The 17,808-nt window shown below is 43.1% G+C and overlaps 1 protein-coding gene across 3 annotated transcripts in view; it reads right to left on the bottom strand.

The window, feature by feature from the left end:
• gdap2 (ganglioside induced differentiation associated protein 2) overlaps window positions 1-10,777 on the bottom strand; it is a 40,402-nt gene extending 29,625 nt beyond the window's left edge. Inside the window, exons 1-4 of one of the 3 annotated variants that reach the window (XM_052083033.1) lie at window positions 10,585-10,777; window positions 9,963-10,204; window positions 2,354-2,493; window positions 2,091-2,244 (exon numbers count right to left, since the gene is read on the bottom strand). In XM_052083033.1, coding sequence (XP_051938993.1) covers window positions 2,091-2,244; window positions 2,354-2,493; window positions 9,963-10,153 — 485 coding nt within the window. In that variant the 5' untranslated portion in view covers window positions 10,154-10,204; window positions 10,585-10,777. The remainder of the gene's footprint in view (window positions 1-2,090; window positions 2,245-2,353; window positions 2,494-9,962; window positions 10,205-10,584) is intronic. The other 2 variants (XM_052083034.1, XM_052083032.1) reach the window with 2 other exon arrangements.
• Window positions 10,778-17,808: the final 7,031 nt, after the last annotated feature.

Here is a 17,808-nt window from a genome sequence, read left to right as displayed (position 1 = left end):
TCATTATTTTAACCATGGTTCCATTGCGAAATTACAGTTCGTTACCACTATTTTTAGGACCGTCAGATCCTCAGCTCCATCTCCTTTATGAACATACAAATAACTACATCACACACATTCACAGAAAAAGTATCATGTATCTACCCCGGTAAAGAACCACACCTCATACTGACGTCCACAATCGTTTTATTGCTCATCCATTATGGAACACCATAAAAACTAAAACAAAGATATTCCATCGTATTTATACAATCAATATTAACAATCATCTCCTTGACTCAAACATTCAATAAATAAACAAAATGTCGTGTGTGCCTTCTAACCCAGTATTTGATAAATCATAGACGACTTTATGCTCTTGTCTACTCAGCGATCTCAATTTGTCTCTCTCTGCAGCATTCGTGACCCAAATTGAAACTAATTGTTTATTAAATATACGTGTCTCTCTCTGCAGCATTCGTGACCCAAATTGAAACTAATTGTTTATTAAATATACGTACTTGAAATAAATAATTTCACCAAGATTTAACGGACCATAAAGGTTTATATGCAAATACATGCATATACATAAAATAGACGCAAATAATGTAGGTTATGTTGTCATTGCAACCGACCGAAGGTAATACAAGTAAGTACAAGTGCACCTGCAAAGCTGTGAAGCACAACACTGTCGATACAGTAATATGACTTTAATTTAATCCTTCTTGAAACATGAACCGACATTTGTGGTGATAGTAATAATTCGGGCACACAGACGGTGCGGTGCGTTTGTGTCAACAACATGAGGTCATCTTTAGCAGACGTCTCCATTCAATGACAACATTGAGGAGTTATTGTCGGATTACCACAAAACATTTCTACCTCCTCTCTCCTCGATGGAATTTCTGGTGGAAGGTGCAAGCATCTAAAAAGAGGAGCGAGAAACTACGAAAGGGCAATCAGAGGAATGAGATGAGCCCATAGTTAATGCAGTTCGTTAAAAGCAACCCCGGTCTACATTCACCTCCTCGAACAAAACACACGAGACACGTGGCACGTATTTCTATCAGTCATCAGCGAAACAGTTCTTAGTCCAGTAACTCTCAGTCATCAGTGTTGGACTGAGAATGTCCTTAGTTACCGACTTGTGTAGTGACATGTCCGATGACGCCTGAAAACCTGTTTTCGTTGATGCTTAGTCTGTCAGTTTATTTTTCCAATTTCCTGTCATTCACCAGCAAAACGGGCATCTGTCACTGACAGATTGACAGACCTTCATCAGTGACGGAAGGCCCACCTCTGAACTGTTATAAAAGTGTCTTTGAGATGCTGCCAAATGCAATGGGAGAGAACAAGCAGGTGCTTGCATAGCAATACTGTCACTATTATTTGTACACAATTTTGTACACAATGCTAGATTGAACAAAATCTTGCGACATTTAATTAATTGGATTGCTCATATAGGGGACACAAATGTTTTCCCATATTGGCATAAGTTGTTTTTGCTTCCATTGTTATCACACACTGGCATTAAAAAAATGTCCAAAAACAGTTAACAAGCGAAAGATATTTGTGGTTAATCCTGTAAATCGCTTTCTGACCTCAAGAAACACATTTAATTCCTAAAACGGACAGATGGGCCAGGACATGGTTGAGGCAAAAAAAAAAGTCTTTAATTTAAATGTTAAACATAAAACAAAAAACATATGTTCAAATGAAATTAATTTAATTATAAACATGGCCATTTTTATTCTGAAGTGAATTAAAAAAAAATAGGTATTTTGAAATACTAAATTAATGAATAAATTGAATACAATTAACCGAGGTGGAGAAATTTCCCACTGGGCCAGATTACGGAACAAAACTGGCACGAAGTTTCCCACAGGCCACATTTTGCCCACCATTGCTTTTGCTGAGCATCAAAAGGAAGTATCACAAGATTTGGTGACGTCATGCCTGATGACGAGTCACACATGAAGTTTGGTTTGACTCATTTTTTTTCTGTAACATCTGGGGTAAAGGCAACTTTAAATGTTGGGCGGTAATATATATATATATATAAATATATATATATATATTCTTTTTTATATCAATCAGTTTGCGGTTCTTACGTGGCCAGTTGTAGGATGTTCCTGTAGCAGCTGTACAGCGAGCTCTCTGCTGCTGTTCTGTACTTTGCTTTGTACTTTGGTCCCACTGTGTGGATGATGAACCTCGCTGCCAGGTTGAAGCCTTTCGTATGCTTCGCCTCTCCTGTGCGACATCCTGCGCAGGAAACACACAATAGGGGAAGTACACACATATAGACAACACCTGTACAGTCCAAAGTTAGCTCAGCATTTTTCGAACACGAGAATAAAAATGTGTTGGGAACCTTTAAGTTTGAGCAGCTCATCTTTCAACTCGGGCCCTGCCAGCTGATGGATGCGCTCTGATACAGGGTTCTTGTCGTTGAGCAGTTCATTGCTGGTGTTTGTGATGGCGGTGCAGTTCAGCAGCGCTACATCACCAGTGCTGTGGGCAAGAAGAAAGCAATGTGATTTTTTAGCTTCCAAGGTCATTTCTTCACACACAAGGTGTTATGTTGAAAGCAATTGTTCTTCACCAACGAGTAGTTTATAAATCAGTGTCAGGAGTAACATTTACATTGTTGTAGAGTGATAATTGTTTTTAACACGACGAGGTGAGAGAAGTGAATCTGACAATTCAACTTCTGGGATGCCGTCGCTGGGTGAACCCCCACAGGAGAAATATTTAGCTCGGTTCTGTGTAAAGAGCAAAGACGGGAAAATAACGGATCTTCTGTTAAGGCTTGGATGCTCAATGAGCATATTTAAGTGATCACAAGTCAACAACGAGGGTGGTTCCTTGGGGGCACGGTGGTCACCATTCATGTGTCAGGAATGCAAGCATTCCCAACAAAGGAACTGAAAATTTGCAACCACAAAGGGGTGCTCACACCGAGTCAGCCACCAAGCTGAGCAGCAGACTGATCAGGTGATCTTCTACAAAGACGAATTATGATGTGGACTCCCGACAGAGCAACATGTTCCTTGAATACAATGGAACCTCGATTTAACAGACTTTTGTTAGTTGGTTTCTAAGGTAGCATGTAAGCCAGTAATGGTGGAAGAAAATGTCCCAGGCAGTCTGGAGGGACATCACAGAACTGGTCTGAATTGGAAACTCAAATTTTCGTTAAAAAGATGCAAGTGCATTAAATCGGAGCGAATCGTTTCATATTGAAATATGTTGAGATCCACAACGAATCGCCTTTTACTGGAGAGATACTGTACAGTAGTGCTGGCCAACCCGCGGCTCGCGAGCCGCATGCGGCTTTTTGGCTGGTTCAACGCGGCTCCTGGGCTTTCACATTAACAAGCATCGAAAACGCCTCATTGTTGGCGCTGCCATTCAAACAACGGCACTAAATACACAAAACTAACTACGTCAGCCTATCATCAATCCCATTACTTGATTGACATGCAGGCCAACCAATCAGATGACAACTGAATCACCGCTCATGTGCAAACAATGGTGCTTAGTGCTAATGATTGGCAAACAGGCCAACCAATCAGACGTTAACTGTATCACAACTAATGCGCATACAACGGTGCTCAGCGCTAAGCTCATCAGCTTTCAAGGTAGGGGTGCCCAATACGTTAATACGTCTGTGTGTTTTGATTTCGTTCGTGTTCAGTGAAGCAGCCATCCCGTACCTGTGCGTCCTAGATGCACAATTTTCCCGCGGGAAGCACAGTTCCCAATAATGTGTGTTTTTGGGACGCAAGGAAATTTCTCAGTCAAAACAAAACAAAAAACAAAAAAACCTACGACACACACACACACACACACACAGGCAAGCGATCACGCAGCTGTGCAGCAGACGTATTTATGATTCGTCAAGGATGATTAGACAATCAAGGATGGAAGAGACCTGCTTTTGTTCTTATAAGCCTCCCCTCGCTCTCTCAGCCACACGCACACATGTGTATATGTTGCTTTATGTGACTCACTGTTGTTTTGCTGACTTTCGCTGCTCCTCGCAGACCGTTTGCGGACTTTTTGTGGACTTAAAAAAAAATAAAAAGAAGGAATTTTATTTTTATGAATTTAGAAAAAATCCACGATGCACTGAAGCTGCGATAAACAAAGCGCAAAATAGCGAGGGATCACTGTATAGGCTAACCAGGGGTGTCCAAAGTCGGTCCTCAAGGGCCGCTGTCCTGCCTGTTTTCCAGCTCTCCAAGGAGCAACACACCTGATTCAAACAATCACGATCGTTTTAATGCTCCTTCAGAGCTGGCTGATGAGCTGATCATCTGAATCAGGTGTGTTGTAGGCGGGGGAGCTGGAAAACAGGCAGGACAGTGGCCCTCCAGGCCCGCAGCTGGATATGTCTGGGCTAATCGCTATGAACAATATTATGAAACAGTATTGGTTATTCTTTAATTTACTGGTTGGAGCATGGCAACTTTAGGGATAAAACATTCGTCACAACGTGCAGTAATGCTAATGTTAACTGTTGGTAGAACTAATGATGACATGTATTATATTCTTTCGTCAAATTGATAGTAGATTACACATGCTTCGTTTTGGGAAGAGGATGTCAATCCACATCAATACTTACCTGTACAGTGCACTCCGCTTAATAGAACACCATTGGGCCGAAGCGCTTCTGTTCTACTAAGCGGGGTTTCTATTAACCGGAGACACTTTATTAGGTACACCTTCAGACACGTCGACGACCAAGTTATGCACGCAGAAAAACCCCTGCTGACGAGTTAGAAGAGATATTTCGACTGTGGACGTCCATATCTTTAATCAAACAACAAAACAACAACTTTAATCAACTTCAGTCAAACATCTCAAATCACGAGAAAAATGTCGTTACTTTTGTCTGGAAACAGGAGTCCGTAACTTTGCGGTTGACTTCCCTCTCAATGCGCTGGATAAGAGGGAAGTCCTGGAAACCGCGGGCGTACCTTCTGAGAATCCGGCAATGCATCGTATCGTCTGAGTATGTCCTTCTTATCCGCAGGTGATAGCCCTCGTCTCTTGAATGAAGTTGAAGCCATTGTGACGTGCGTGTGTCTATGTGTGGAGTGAGCGTACTACCTGTTACTGTATACGGCTAGAACTACCGCGTTTTCTCGCGATAGTGGTACAGTATCGCGATAGCTACACTTCTCGCGATAGCTACACTTCGAAAACCACTAGTTTACAATGTTCATTGCTTACGGCCTGTTCTATTAAGCGGAGATCTGTTCTACTAAGCGGAGTATCTTTATAGGAAATTGCATTAGGCAAATCGGTTCCAGAGCCTTTTGCTCTATTAAGCGGATTACTCTATTAACCGGTGTTCTATTAAGCGGAGTGCACTGTATTAATGATTACCAGTAAATTAATCTTTGCAGTGTGAGATTGCAAAAAAAATTACTCTAATTTTGTGGTATGTTGTATTCCATCCATCCATCTTCTACCGCTTATCCGGGGCGGGTTGCGGGGGCAGCAGCTTTAGCAGGGAAGCCCAGACTTCCCTCTCCCTAGCTACTTCTTCCAGCTCTCCCCGGGGGATCCCGAGGCGTTCCCAGGCCAGCTGGGTGACATAGTCTCTCCAGCGCGTCCTGGGTTGTCCTCGGGATCTCCTCCCTGTGGGACATGGCCGGAACAGCTCACCAGGGATGTTCAGGAGGTATCCGAATCAGATGCCCAAGCCACCTCATCTGGCTCCTCTCGATGTGGGAAGTCTAATCTCTAAGGGAAAGCCCGGACACCCTGTGGAGAAAACTCATTTCGGCCACTTGTATCCGTGATCTCATTCTTTCGGGCACGACCCATAGCTCGTGACCATAGATGAGGGTTGGAACGTAGATCGACCGGTAAATTGAGAGCTGAGCCAGTAGATCGACCGGTAAATTGAGAGCTTCGCCCTTTGGCTCAGCTCCTTCTTTACAACGACAGACCGATACAACGTCCGCATCACAGCAGATGCTGCAGTGATCCGTCTATCGATCTCTCGCTCCCTCCTGCCCTCACTCGTGAACAAGACCAAGATCTCCTCCCCAACCCGGAGGGGGCACTCCCCCCTTTTCCAACTGAGGACCATGGTTTCAGATTTGGAGGTGCTGATTTTCATCCCAACTGATTCAATTTTCTCTTGCGAGATTAACGCGGGACATGTCACAGCGAATGTTACGTTGCTCTATAAATACACCAGAAACAAAACAAGCGCGCTGCACAGGTCCACGCACGTTTGTTTTGCCAGCCACGGCAGCTCGAGACACCGAAAATGGATACTTAAAGAGTTTATGAATGGAAAGTTTACTTTTAAAAAGTTGCCAGATTGTTCCACTGACAAGACCAAAGTTACCTGTATGTTTTGCAGTCGTAAACTGAGCTATCATCATAGCACGTCGAGTCTGAAATACCACTTAATGGCCATGCACACTGCTGACGCGAGTACTCCGCCCCCTCGTCTCAGACAGACAGCGATGGATCATTTCAAAGGAAAGAAAATGGATGACACGACGAAGAACAAATTTGCTGAAGCCATAGCTAAATGTATGGCTACTGCATGCAAGCCTGTCAACATTGTCCACAGCTCGACTCAAGCTGAAATCATTCGCATTGCATCGAACGACTCCACAACGGATTGCCAGTGAGAGCCTCCATTACAAGCCGTGTATAGATTGTACGTAGCGGAGAAGGCTAAGGTACACCAAGCGGGAGAAGACACTGTTTCGGGAGAGAAATAAGAATAAAGAGCAGGTAGCCTGTCAAATATGATGTATGCCGACCTGACAGTTACTTGTTTGGACCTATTTTGTGTGGAAGGTTACCGTGTTCCGTGTCCATATAAATAAAGCGGGTGGAGCTTCTCTGTGTTTGTCTGACTGCCGGTGCGCTTAGTAGACGTGTCGAGTTCAGCGGTGCAGTCATAGGGATCATACCTAAAATAAAACGTCTCCGGTGTTGTCATCGAAATGTCTAGACAAAACCATAGAGCAGGGGTGTCCAAACTTTTTGCCAAGGGGGCCAGATTTTATGTGGTAAAATGTCGGGGGGGCCGACCTTGGCTGACATTCTTTACATTGAACAACAATATTGTTCAACAAATTTTAGTAAGCCAGTCTGTTTCACATTTCCATTTTTATTTTAATTTCAACAATCTTAAGAATTTCCTTTGGTTCATTTGAAACAGGTATATCACATGCAACTGCTTATTCACTTGACTTGTTCTTAAACAGAAGTCTCCTGAGTGCAAATTGATTGATTTGAAACATAAAATGTATCACCATGACTTTTCAATAGTCACAAGACCTTTGACTCGAACAACAGGGAAATGAACAAGCAATACACATATCCACAACTGCAAGGATCATTTGAAATATGACATATCAGTCAATATAAACACGGAGTGATGTCTTGTTAACTCGTGAGTGATGCCCTCTAGTGTCTAAATACTATTACTCATTTAGTGAATGCTATTACTCATTTAGCCACTAGAGGGAAGCAGTACTCTATGAAACATCACTCCCCAGTCTACGAGACCTCAGTCAATGCAACACGTGTTCCATTGCGCCCAACCTGCGGGCCAGACGGCACTGATTTTATGACAGGGGCCGAGGGCCGGATGAAATTCGACCGCGGGCCGGATTTGGCCCGCGGGCCGGACTTTGGACATGCCTGCCATAGAGAGACTTCCACGCAAGAAGGACCAACAGAATCAACATAGCCTGACTACTGCGTTTAAAGCAAACTTGAGAAAAACGAAGTATCCAACAATGGCTTAAATCCACTACAGGCCAAGTACTATTTTACCTTAGATGTGCTTAAATGTTATATTGCTCTGTTTTGATTCCATAAAAAGAGCTGTTAAAGCAGCTGTTGTGTGACAAAATATTTTTTTCACTGTTGTTGGACAGTAATATTGTGTAAGAGATTATGTGTGAAGAACTGCTCCAACTAAAAAATGTTCATGTAAAATAGAAAATCGAAATTGTTATTTCAGTAAATATTTATAATTTGCACATTGAAAACTGATTCATGATTCCATGTTGATGAGAGCATTAAAATGGGGAAAAAATAGGACCAAAAATGTAAAGGGAAATTCAGAAATGATAAAAAAATGTGTGCGTAATCACGATTATTTTTTTTGTTCATTTGACTTAATTATGACGGTTGCATTTTAAATTAGATTAAATATTTTAATCGTTTGACAGCTCTTATATACATATATATGTGTATTAATGTATGCACAATGTATGACGGTGATGACATGGAGTGTGTGTGCGCGCGCACGCACACATGCACACGCACGCCGAGGAGGGCCATGTCATCACCGATGACAGCGATGTAGTTACCAATTTTACTTCATAATCCCACTTCCTGGTTTTAAGTAAACCAGAAACAGCCGGCGGCCGTAAAGTACAAAAAATACAGTACATGAGCATGCATGTATGGTACAGTATTGTGTTTTACAACAGCAGTTACAATTTCATATGTGTGGATAAAATAAGTGAAGTTGTGGTCAAAAAAAAAAATTATATCGTATGTTCCACACTAAAAGGCGCACTGGATTATGAGGCACACCTTCAATGAATGGCCTATTTTGTAATTTTTTTTCATATATTGGACACGCAGAATTATAAAATGCAATCTACAATGCATTCACTTGATAGAGCTACGCTCAAAGAAATGCAAACAGAAGAATCAGATGTCAGTAAAATATAGGAGACTGGACTGTCTCAGAAGTGTTTGTTATTTATTCCTTTGTTGTGTCTTCACAAACGAGGAAATCACAAAATAAATTCTGTAGGGGGGCTATAGAATTTATTTTGTGATTTCCTCGCTTGATTTTCTGTTTTGATGCATTATTTTCAATTTTTGTAGTTTCATTGAAGTAATCGTTAATTTACATTTTTTGGAGGCAGTCATGAACGCCTCTCGAGTTGAACAGAAAGAGAAGGCACGGAGACGGACCTGTATCTGTTGAGATAAAATCAAAGACTTTTAGGTGCGCCTTTTAGTGGAAAATACGGTAAATAAATAAAATTACAAACCATAGGCACATCACCGGTCTATTCAAGTGAATGAGAACGAGACCTATATTTCAATACACCCATTTTCCTCCGCAAGATGTCAGTCAAGTCGTTACAGATTGCTATAATGAGGACGTGAGCTACAATAAAGACAAAAATGGGCATAGATTAATTGACAGGACTCACTGTCATTTAACTAAATGACCCCATTCACTTGAACAGAGACGTGCACAAGCTTCACTTATTCTATCTTCATGTGAAATGGTAAATATATAAAAAAATAATGTTGTAAAACACTATCTGTGTATCGTATATACTGCCCATATATTCATTTATATTTACTTACATACTTCTCCTTTTCATGACTTTTGCTGCTGTGAATTGGGAATTTCTCCATTGTGAGATGAATAAAGGTTTTCTTATCTTATCTTACATCGTCTTGACGACAGGCAGCTGTGTCTCACTCGCTTAACCCCAGAAATTGATTTTTCCCTCTTTTGATGGTCTATAATTTGTTAAGTTGTCAAATCATGTATCTGCAATTCATATTTTGAATTGCCACAAATCCACTGGCTAAGATCCGGCCACTCCTGAATTCTGTGGCAGAACACTACATACTGCAAGTGTGCATGGAGGGTTGCGCAGTACAGTTGATCTTGCTTCAATTTATTGATCCCAGTTGTAATGAAGAGCAACTGAGGCCAGGCCAGGCCAGGCCAGGCCAAGCCAAGACATCCTAGCACATAATAGAAAAGCGCCTTTAGTGTCGTCCAAGTTTTTAAACACTCATGCCGTCTTTTTTCAGTTGAGTTGAGTGATAAGGCTAATCAGGGAGTGTGTTAATATCTTGAGATGTTTTTACCTTTCTCAAAACAAACATGGCGTAAACTCCATATGAAGCTGCTAAATATATGTTTGTATGTTTTCAGTAAGACTCACAAGAGGATGATTTTGCAGTTTATGTCTGGCCTGAAGGGGAAGGGCGAAGGGAAGGACTGTTGGTTGAGCAAGCTGTCACTCAGATCCTGCGGAATGTGCTCGCCATCCACCTCCAGCTGCTGCCACGTGGGGAGGGTCTGGATGTCCACAAATTGAGAGCGAGCACCCAAGGGATCCATCCCCTCGGGCATCCCAGGTTCACACCGTCACGAATTGGTCCGAATTGGTAACACAGGAACAAACTTTAAAACAATGGTTGAAAAAAATTGCTTATGATTCATTAGTCAGCTCATGAGAACTTATTCTTCCAGCCATCTTAGGCTACACTCTTTATTATGCTTATTCCTTCCGGGCATTTTGTTTCCATAGACTACATTTACATCTTACAAATTGACCCACCTCACAATTTATGCAACAATCTGTACACGTCCAAAACAGCAAACTATTCATGGCTGAGATTTAACAGGACGATTGCACCTGTTACTAAAGCAAATTTGAGGCATAACTTTAAATGTCCTCTTCAAAACAAATTTTAATCTGTCTTCTACACGATTTCCCCGAAAGCTCTTGTGAATCCATTCACGAGAGAACAGTAGGCAATTTAAAGTTTCCATTTACGTACCTCAGGTCTTGGAGTGGCTAGAGAAAGTCAAATATAAAAATAACGCCACCGCAACAATTTCAGTTAAAGACTCAACATGCATTCGAAAATTAAAACGAATGTGTTAATTGACGTGTTTTTTTAACCATAGCCATCATGCTAGGTGTCACGTCAGTGTAATTTAAAGGCAGTCAATACCCCAATCTACATCCGGCTTTCAGTTTCAAAATACAACTGGTGTCTTCTCATCATAAAATAACGCCGTGGATGTTTAATACGCTTTAGAATAATGTAAACGAAACCTATACCTTAAAATTGTGTATTGAATTCAAATAGTTGTTCTTGGAGCGTATACTGCGCTCACCCATACTAAAATCATATGTTCATCTGACGTTAAATCGCTTTTATTTTGTATAGGCACTGCTGTTTTGTTTACGTTTGTTTCACTTTTCTTACACAACAGGCACTTCCTCTTCACTGCAAATCAGCGGATTATCCACGCTTTCACCGTGATTGTGGAAGTTATTGTTCTTTATCTCCAGCCACTTCTCTGAACCGAAGTTAAAAAAGTGGAACTTACCTCCTTTGTCAATAATAGGGTCTTTTGAACTACTGGTTGTCAAAAACGCATTTCTTTTGGGACAACCAACAAAAGTCAGAGAATGAAAGTAATGAAGTATGCAACGCAACATACCATTTAACAAACAGACGAAACATTAAACAGAAACAAATGAAACACAAATTACAATAATAATAAATAGGTAAATACATAATTATAATAATAAACATGTAAAAAACGGGTGGAAATCTTTTCTAATTAAAATTTATGAGCTCCCTTCATATGTTGGCATTTGGTTTACCAGAGGCCCAGAATTTTATTCCCTCTTGTTCCACAACCTACATACTGAGTTAATTTGTTTGTTGATGAGATAACATTCAAAATAACAATAACAACAATGATCCCTTCAACATCTACAGCAGCGAAAACCTTTTTCACCACCAACTGGTTTCAAATTAAAAAAACATTGATGAACTGTCTTAGATTATGTCATTTACATGTTTCATATTCTTCATGTTTGTCATTTTAATATTGTCATATTCTCAAGATCTTTATATGCTATGCTAAATATTGAATCTTTTTCATATCTATCATTTTAGTATTGAGGATTAGTACTTTTACAGTGGTTCTGAAGTGAAAAGACCAGTAGCAAAAAATAAAACAGCAAATGAAAAACTACCACAACAGAAATAAACACACAAGCGTATGCATAAAACACAAAACACATAACTGAACAAAATATAAAGTATTAGACCTTCCCGGAAAAACTTTGCTCAATCTAAACATAATTACCGGTAACTGAATTGACTGAATATTACTAATTTTAAAAAATACGTATGTACTGTATATATTTGTTTTTATTACTAATTATACTAGTGAATATAATGTATGTCTAAGTCTCTGTAGATGTGCCGCTGAGCAAAAAAGACACTTTCTCATTGAGGCCACTTTTATCCTGTCTCGAGAAAATCAAGAATTGGATGGCACTGAATTTCTTGAATTTCAATGAAAAGAAGACAGAAGTGATGGTGTTTGGTCCCAGTGGCCCTTGTAAACTGGACCGTGATTTTAAATTGGACCGGCAAATTGGTACTGTTTTTAAGTCCAGCTTTCTTCATCTTTGGCAGCAGGCAAAAGTAAAGCCTCTCCTTTCTCAAGAGCACTTCCTGCCTGTCACATCACGGGTGGATTACCAAAATGCACCTTACTTTGGAGTCAATCAATCCTCCATGAAGTGTCTCCAGTTGGTAAAGAATGCTGCTGCTTGCCTCATGACTGGTACTTGTGAGAAGGAGCACATAACTCCTACTCTGGCATCCCTTCACTGGCTCCTTATACATTTTAGAGTTCTTTTTAAGATCCTGTTGTTTGTTGCCTATAAATGGCCTCGCCCCACCTTACCTCTCTGAGCTCCTCCACACTGACGCACCTGCCAGGTGCTTCAGGTCAGCGGACCAGACAATAGTAGAGGTACAGAGAACCAAAGCGGAGGCTCAGAGGGGATTGAGCCTTTTCCATTTCTGGTCCCTCTCTTTGGAATGACCTCTCACTGGAAGTTCGGCAAGCCCCCCTCACTGCCATTCTTTAAAACTTGTATGACACCTCTTTTTTCCCCCTTTGGCTTTTGACTCTGCATGAGACTTGATTTTTAGTTTCACTGTCTTTGTGCTTTCCACTGTCCTTGTTATTTATTGTTTTGTTTGTTGTGCGAATTATTTTTGCCCCATGTACGGAACTTTATATACAGTGGTGGATGTTTTAAAGTGCTTTATAAACACAGCTGGATTGAGTTGAAGCTGGATTGGTCTAAAATTTAGACCTTCACTATTTCTAACATATATTTAGCATTTTAATTGCTGCTGCAATTTATATTGACACAGTGCTTTACTTGACTGTTTTAGAAATGTTCCCTTCAATTCATTTTTCATGAAAAGATGCATCGATAGATAGATAGATAGTTAGATCGAGATAGAACTTGTTGTGCTCTGCTAATTATGAGGAGTTGGTCTAAATTTTCAGGATTATTTTTGTCTTTCGGTTGAACTACAGTATATTAATATCTCCAGTGGTCCATGGATATATTGGGTCTTTCTTTTTTTAGACACTCTATATTCCCTCCCGAACTTCTTTTGACTATCCATTTAATCCTTGCTGTTTTTCTGCTTGTTTATTTGCACACATTCCATTTTTTTGTGGAGTGATGATTGATTTCTTTTTGAGCTGCATGACACAATTGTTGCACAGCCGATCATCTGCCTAATGTCTTTCAGTGAGTGTGAAGCCGGAAAAGACCGTTTCACAGTTATGTTGTGTCAACCCGAACTGACCTCTGATGTCACAACAGTCCATGAGTGTGAGGTACCATCTCTTTTCCTGTTTCTCAAAGCGTATTGCTCACTTTGATCATCACTACTTGTGTTCCAAAACTTGCTTATGTGAAGTGTGAAGGTTTATTTTTAAGATCTGCAACTTCAAGACCTTGACTATTTCTCATATATTTTTAGCATTTTAATTGCTGCTGCAGTTTATATTAACACTATGCTTTACTTAAAAGGGTTTTAGAAATGTTCCCTTTGATTCATCTTTCATGGAAGGATGCATAGATGGATAGATAGTCATAGGATGTCGATACAGCTGTGGTGGTCTGGAACAAAGAAATCGCCCCTGGCATTTTTTTTTTATTTAAATGCCAGGGCCCGAACATAGTGTAGCCACCCTTGGTGAAGCTACTCAGTGTCACCCTTCTAATAAGTTGACAAAGGACAAATAAATCAATGTCTCGCAAGTGTGCTGTATCATCACAGACCCTCTTCCTTCGGTGCTTTTATTTTGGAGAGTCCACTTCAAGGGACCTCTGTGTCTCTTTCCCTTTAATTACCAGGCTGGGCCGCAGGGTGCTCCCACACCTGCAGTTGATTAACAATCACCTCCTGTGTATAAGAGCTCTGCTGATCTGCAAGCAGGTGCCAGATGATTCTCGCATTATGAGTGGTATCCAGGCCATCGTTCGTGCACACGCTTGCCATTTTTGTATATTTTGTTGCACACTCAATTGTTCCCGTTTGTCTTGTTCCAGTGCCTGCCTCCCTGCCCCGCCTGGCTCCACATTTTCCTACCTGGGCCACTTGACCTTGCACCCTTTCTTCCCCCATCTCCTTCACGTTTGGATCCTCTGCCGCCATTAACTTTGCTGACCGCAACAGCAAGTGTGACAATTTATCCAAATCTATTCGAGTTAGGGTGCACTTACTTAAGGTCACAGTGAGTCTGGCAAAGGCAGACTCTAGTTAGAGTCAAGGGGAAACCTCCAACAGAGAGAAGACACCCTGACAGAGTTTTTTTGCAAAAATATATTGAGTATATACAGTATTTACATAAGAGTAATTGTTAACAGAACTGGGAATACAAAAAAAGAACAAGAAAAAAAACACACAAATTAAAGGTTTTGTATCAGATCTGACCCCAAAAAATCTCTGAGATCTCAGGTAAAAAAATACTGGGTTCGTCAAAAAAATGGGAATCTTTTTAAACTGTCCTACGGCCCTCCAAAGAACCAGGTGGCCGTGAAGTCCAAAGTGTCTTTTGTTGACGTGCCACGTGGCATCCAATTCAAAAAGCAGTTCGATCCCTCAATGATTCTATCAGTCCAAAAAAAGCAGCCTGGACGAAATGCGCAAGGCATTCACTCAATGTGGCTAGTAATTCCCTTAAACAATTTCTCTTTGAAACAAAACAATGTGGAAATAATCGGCCAGGGAAAATAAACGATTTGGTAGGCTCGCTTACATGAAGGCCACAGTGCTATTCGCGGTTGTTTAGGTCTATGCTAATGCACTTGCTATCGAGCGCACGTGTAGGAGTAATCTAATCAATTTCTTTATAACAACAGTTATATCTTACATCATCAAGGAACAATCTTCATTTTCATCAATTTCATTCCTGACTTTTTTTTTTATGAATCGAATGCTAACAGCACATATTCACTTGAAAACACTCACCAGGAACGTTATCTCTAAAACTTATCTTGCCTTGGCAAAAAAAAAAGATTACCACAGGATTCAATCTACTACCTTGTACAGGTAGAGGTTCAAGGATCATCCATCCATCCATCCATCCATCCATTATCTACCGCTTATCCGGGGCCGGGTCGCGGGGGCAACAGCTTTAGCAGGAAGCCCAGACTTGCCTCTCCCTAGCTACTTCTTCCAGCTCTCCCCGGGGGATCCCGAGTCGTTCCCAGGCAAGCTGGGTGACATAGTCTCTCCAGCGTGTCCTGGGTCTTCCTCGGGGTCTCCTCCCGGTGGGACATGACCGGAACACCTCACCGGGGAGGCGCTCAGGAGGCATCCGAATCAGATGCCCAAGCCACCTCATCTGGCTCCTCTCGATGTGGAGGAGAAGCGGCTCGACTCTGAGCCCCTCCCGGATGACTGAGCTTCTCACCTTATCTCTAAGGGAGAGCCCGGACACCCTGCGGAGAAAACTAATTTCGGCCGCTTGTATCCGGGATCTCGTTCTTTCGGTCACGACCCATAGCTCGTGACCATAGGTGAGGGTTGGGACGTAGATCGACCGGTAAATTGAGAGCTTCGCCCTTTGGCTCAGCTCCTTCTTCACCACGACAGACCGATACAACGTCCGCATCACAGCAGACGCTGCACCGATCCGCCTGTCGATCTCTCGTTCCCTCCTGCCCTCACTCGTGAACAAGACCCCAAGATACTTAAACCCCTCCACTTGGGGCAAGATCTCCCCCCCGACCCTGAGGGGGCACTCCACCCTTTTCCGACTGAGGACCATGGTTTCAGATTTGGAGGTGCTGATTTTCATCCCAACCGCTTCACACTCGGCTGCGAAACGCTCCAGTGAGAGTTGGAGAGCCCCGTTTGAAGGAGCCAACAGCACCACATCATCTGCAAAAAGCAGGGATGTAATACTGAGGCCCCCAAAACGGACCCCCTCAACGCTTCGGCTGCGCCTAGAAATTCTGTCCATAAAGGTTATGAACAGAATCTGCGACAAAGGGCAGCCTTGGTGGAGTCCTACCCCCACTGGAAACGATTCCGACTTACTGCCGGCAATGCGAACCAAACTCCGACATCGGTGGTATAGTGACCGAACAGCCCGTATCAGGGGGTTTGGTACCCTATACCTACGAAGCACCCCCCACAGAACTCCCCGAGAGACACGGTCAAACGCCTTCTCCAAGTCCACAAAACACATGTAGACTGGTTGGGCGAATTCCCACATACCCTCAAGGACCCTGCTAAGGGTGTAGAGCTGGTCCACTGTTCCACGGCCGGGACGAAAACCACACTGCTCCTCCTCAATCTGAGGCTCGACTTCCTGACGGACCCTCCTCTCCAGCACCCCTGAATAGACCTTACCAGGGAGGCTGAGGAGTGTGATCCCTCTGTAGTTGGAACACACCCTCCGGTCCCCCTTTTTAAAAAGAGGGACTACCACCCACGTCTGCCAATCCAGAGGCACTCTCCCTGTTGACCACGCAATGTTGCAGAGGCGTGTCAACCAGGACAGCCCCACAACATCCAGAGCCTTGAGGAACTCCGGGCGGATCTCATCCACCCCTGGAGCCTTACCATCGAGGAGCTTTTTAACCACATCGGTGACTTCAACCACAGAGATAGGAGAGCCCACCTCAGAGTCCCAATGCTCTGCTTCCTCCAAGGAAGGCGTGTTGGTGGAGTTGAGGAGGTCTTCGAAGTACTCTGCCCACCGGTTCACAACGTCCCGAGTCGAAGTCAGCAGCGCCCCATCCCCACTGTACACAGTGTTAGTGGTGCACTGCTTCCCCCTCCTGAGACGTCGGATGGTGGACCAGAATTTCCTTGAAGCCGTCCGGAAGTCGGCTTCCATGGCCTCACCGAACTCTTCCCACGCTCGGGTTTTTGCCTCGGCGACCACCGAAGCCGCGGTCCGCTTGGCCAGTCGATATCCGTCAGCTGCCTCTGGGGTCCCACAGGCCATAAAGGCTTGATAGGACTTCTTCAGCTTGACGGCATCCCTTACTGCTGTTGTCCACCAGCGAGTACGGGGATTGCCGCCACGACAGGCACCAACCACCTTACGGCCACAACTCAGATTGGCCGCCTCAACAATAGAGGCACGGAACATGGTCCACTCGGGCTCAATGTCCCCCGCCTCCCCCGGAACATGGGAAAAGCTCTGTCGAAGGTGGTAGTTGAAACTCCTTCTGACAGGGGATTCCGCCAGACGCTCCCAACAAACCCTCACTATACGTTTGGGTCTGCCAGGACAGACCGGCATCTTCCCCCACCATCGGAGCCTACTCACCACCAGGTGGTGATCAGTTGACAGCTCCGCCCCTCTCTTCACCCGAGTGTCCAGAACATGCGGCCACAAATCCGATGATACAACTACAAAGTCGATCATCGAACTGCGGCCTAGGGTGTCCTGGTGCCAATTGCACATATGGACACCCTTATGTTTGAACAAGGTGTTCGTTATGGACAATCCGTGACGAGCACAGAAGTCCAATAACAAAACACCACTCGGTTTCTGATCGGGGGGGCCGTTCCTCCCAATCACGCCCCTCCAGGTCTCACTGTCATTGCCCACGTGAGCATTGAAGTCCCCCAGCAGAACAAGGGAGTCCCCAGCAGGAGTACTCTCCAGCACACCCTCCAAGGACTCCAAAAAGGGTG

The sequence above is a fragment of the Hippocampus zosterae genome, chromosome 12 (genome assembly GCF_025434085.1).
Source record: "Hippocampus zosterae strain Florida chromosome 12, ASM2543408v3, whole genome shotgun sequence".
Lineage (NCBI taxonomy): Eukaryota > Metazoa > Chordata > Actinopteri > Syngnathiformes > Syngnathidae > Hippocampus > Hippocampus zosterae.
Note: the sequence above shows the minus strand (reverse complement) of the source record. Positions and strands in the feature narration are given on the sequence as shown.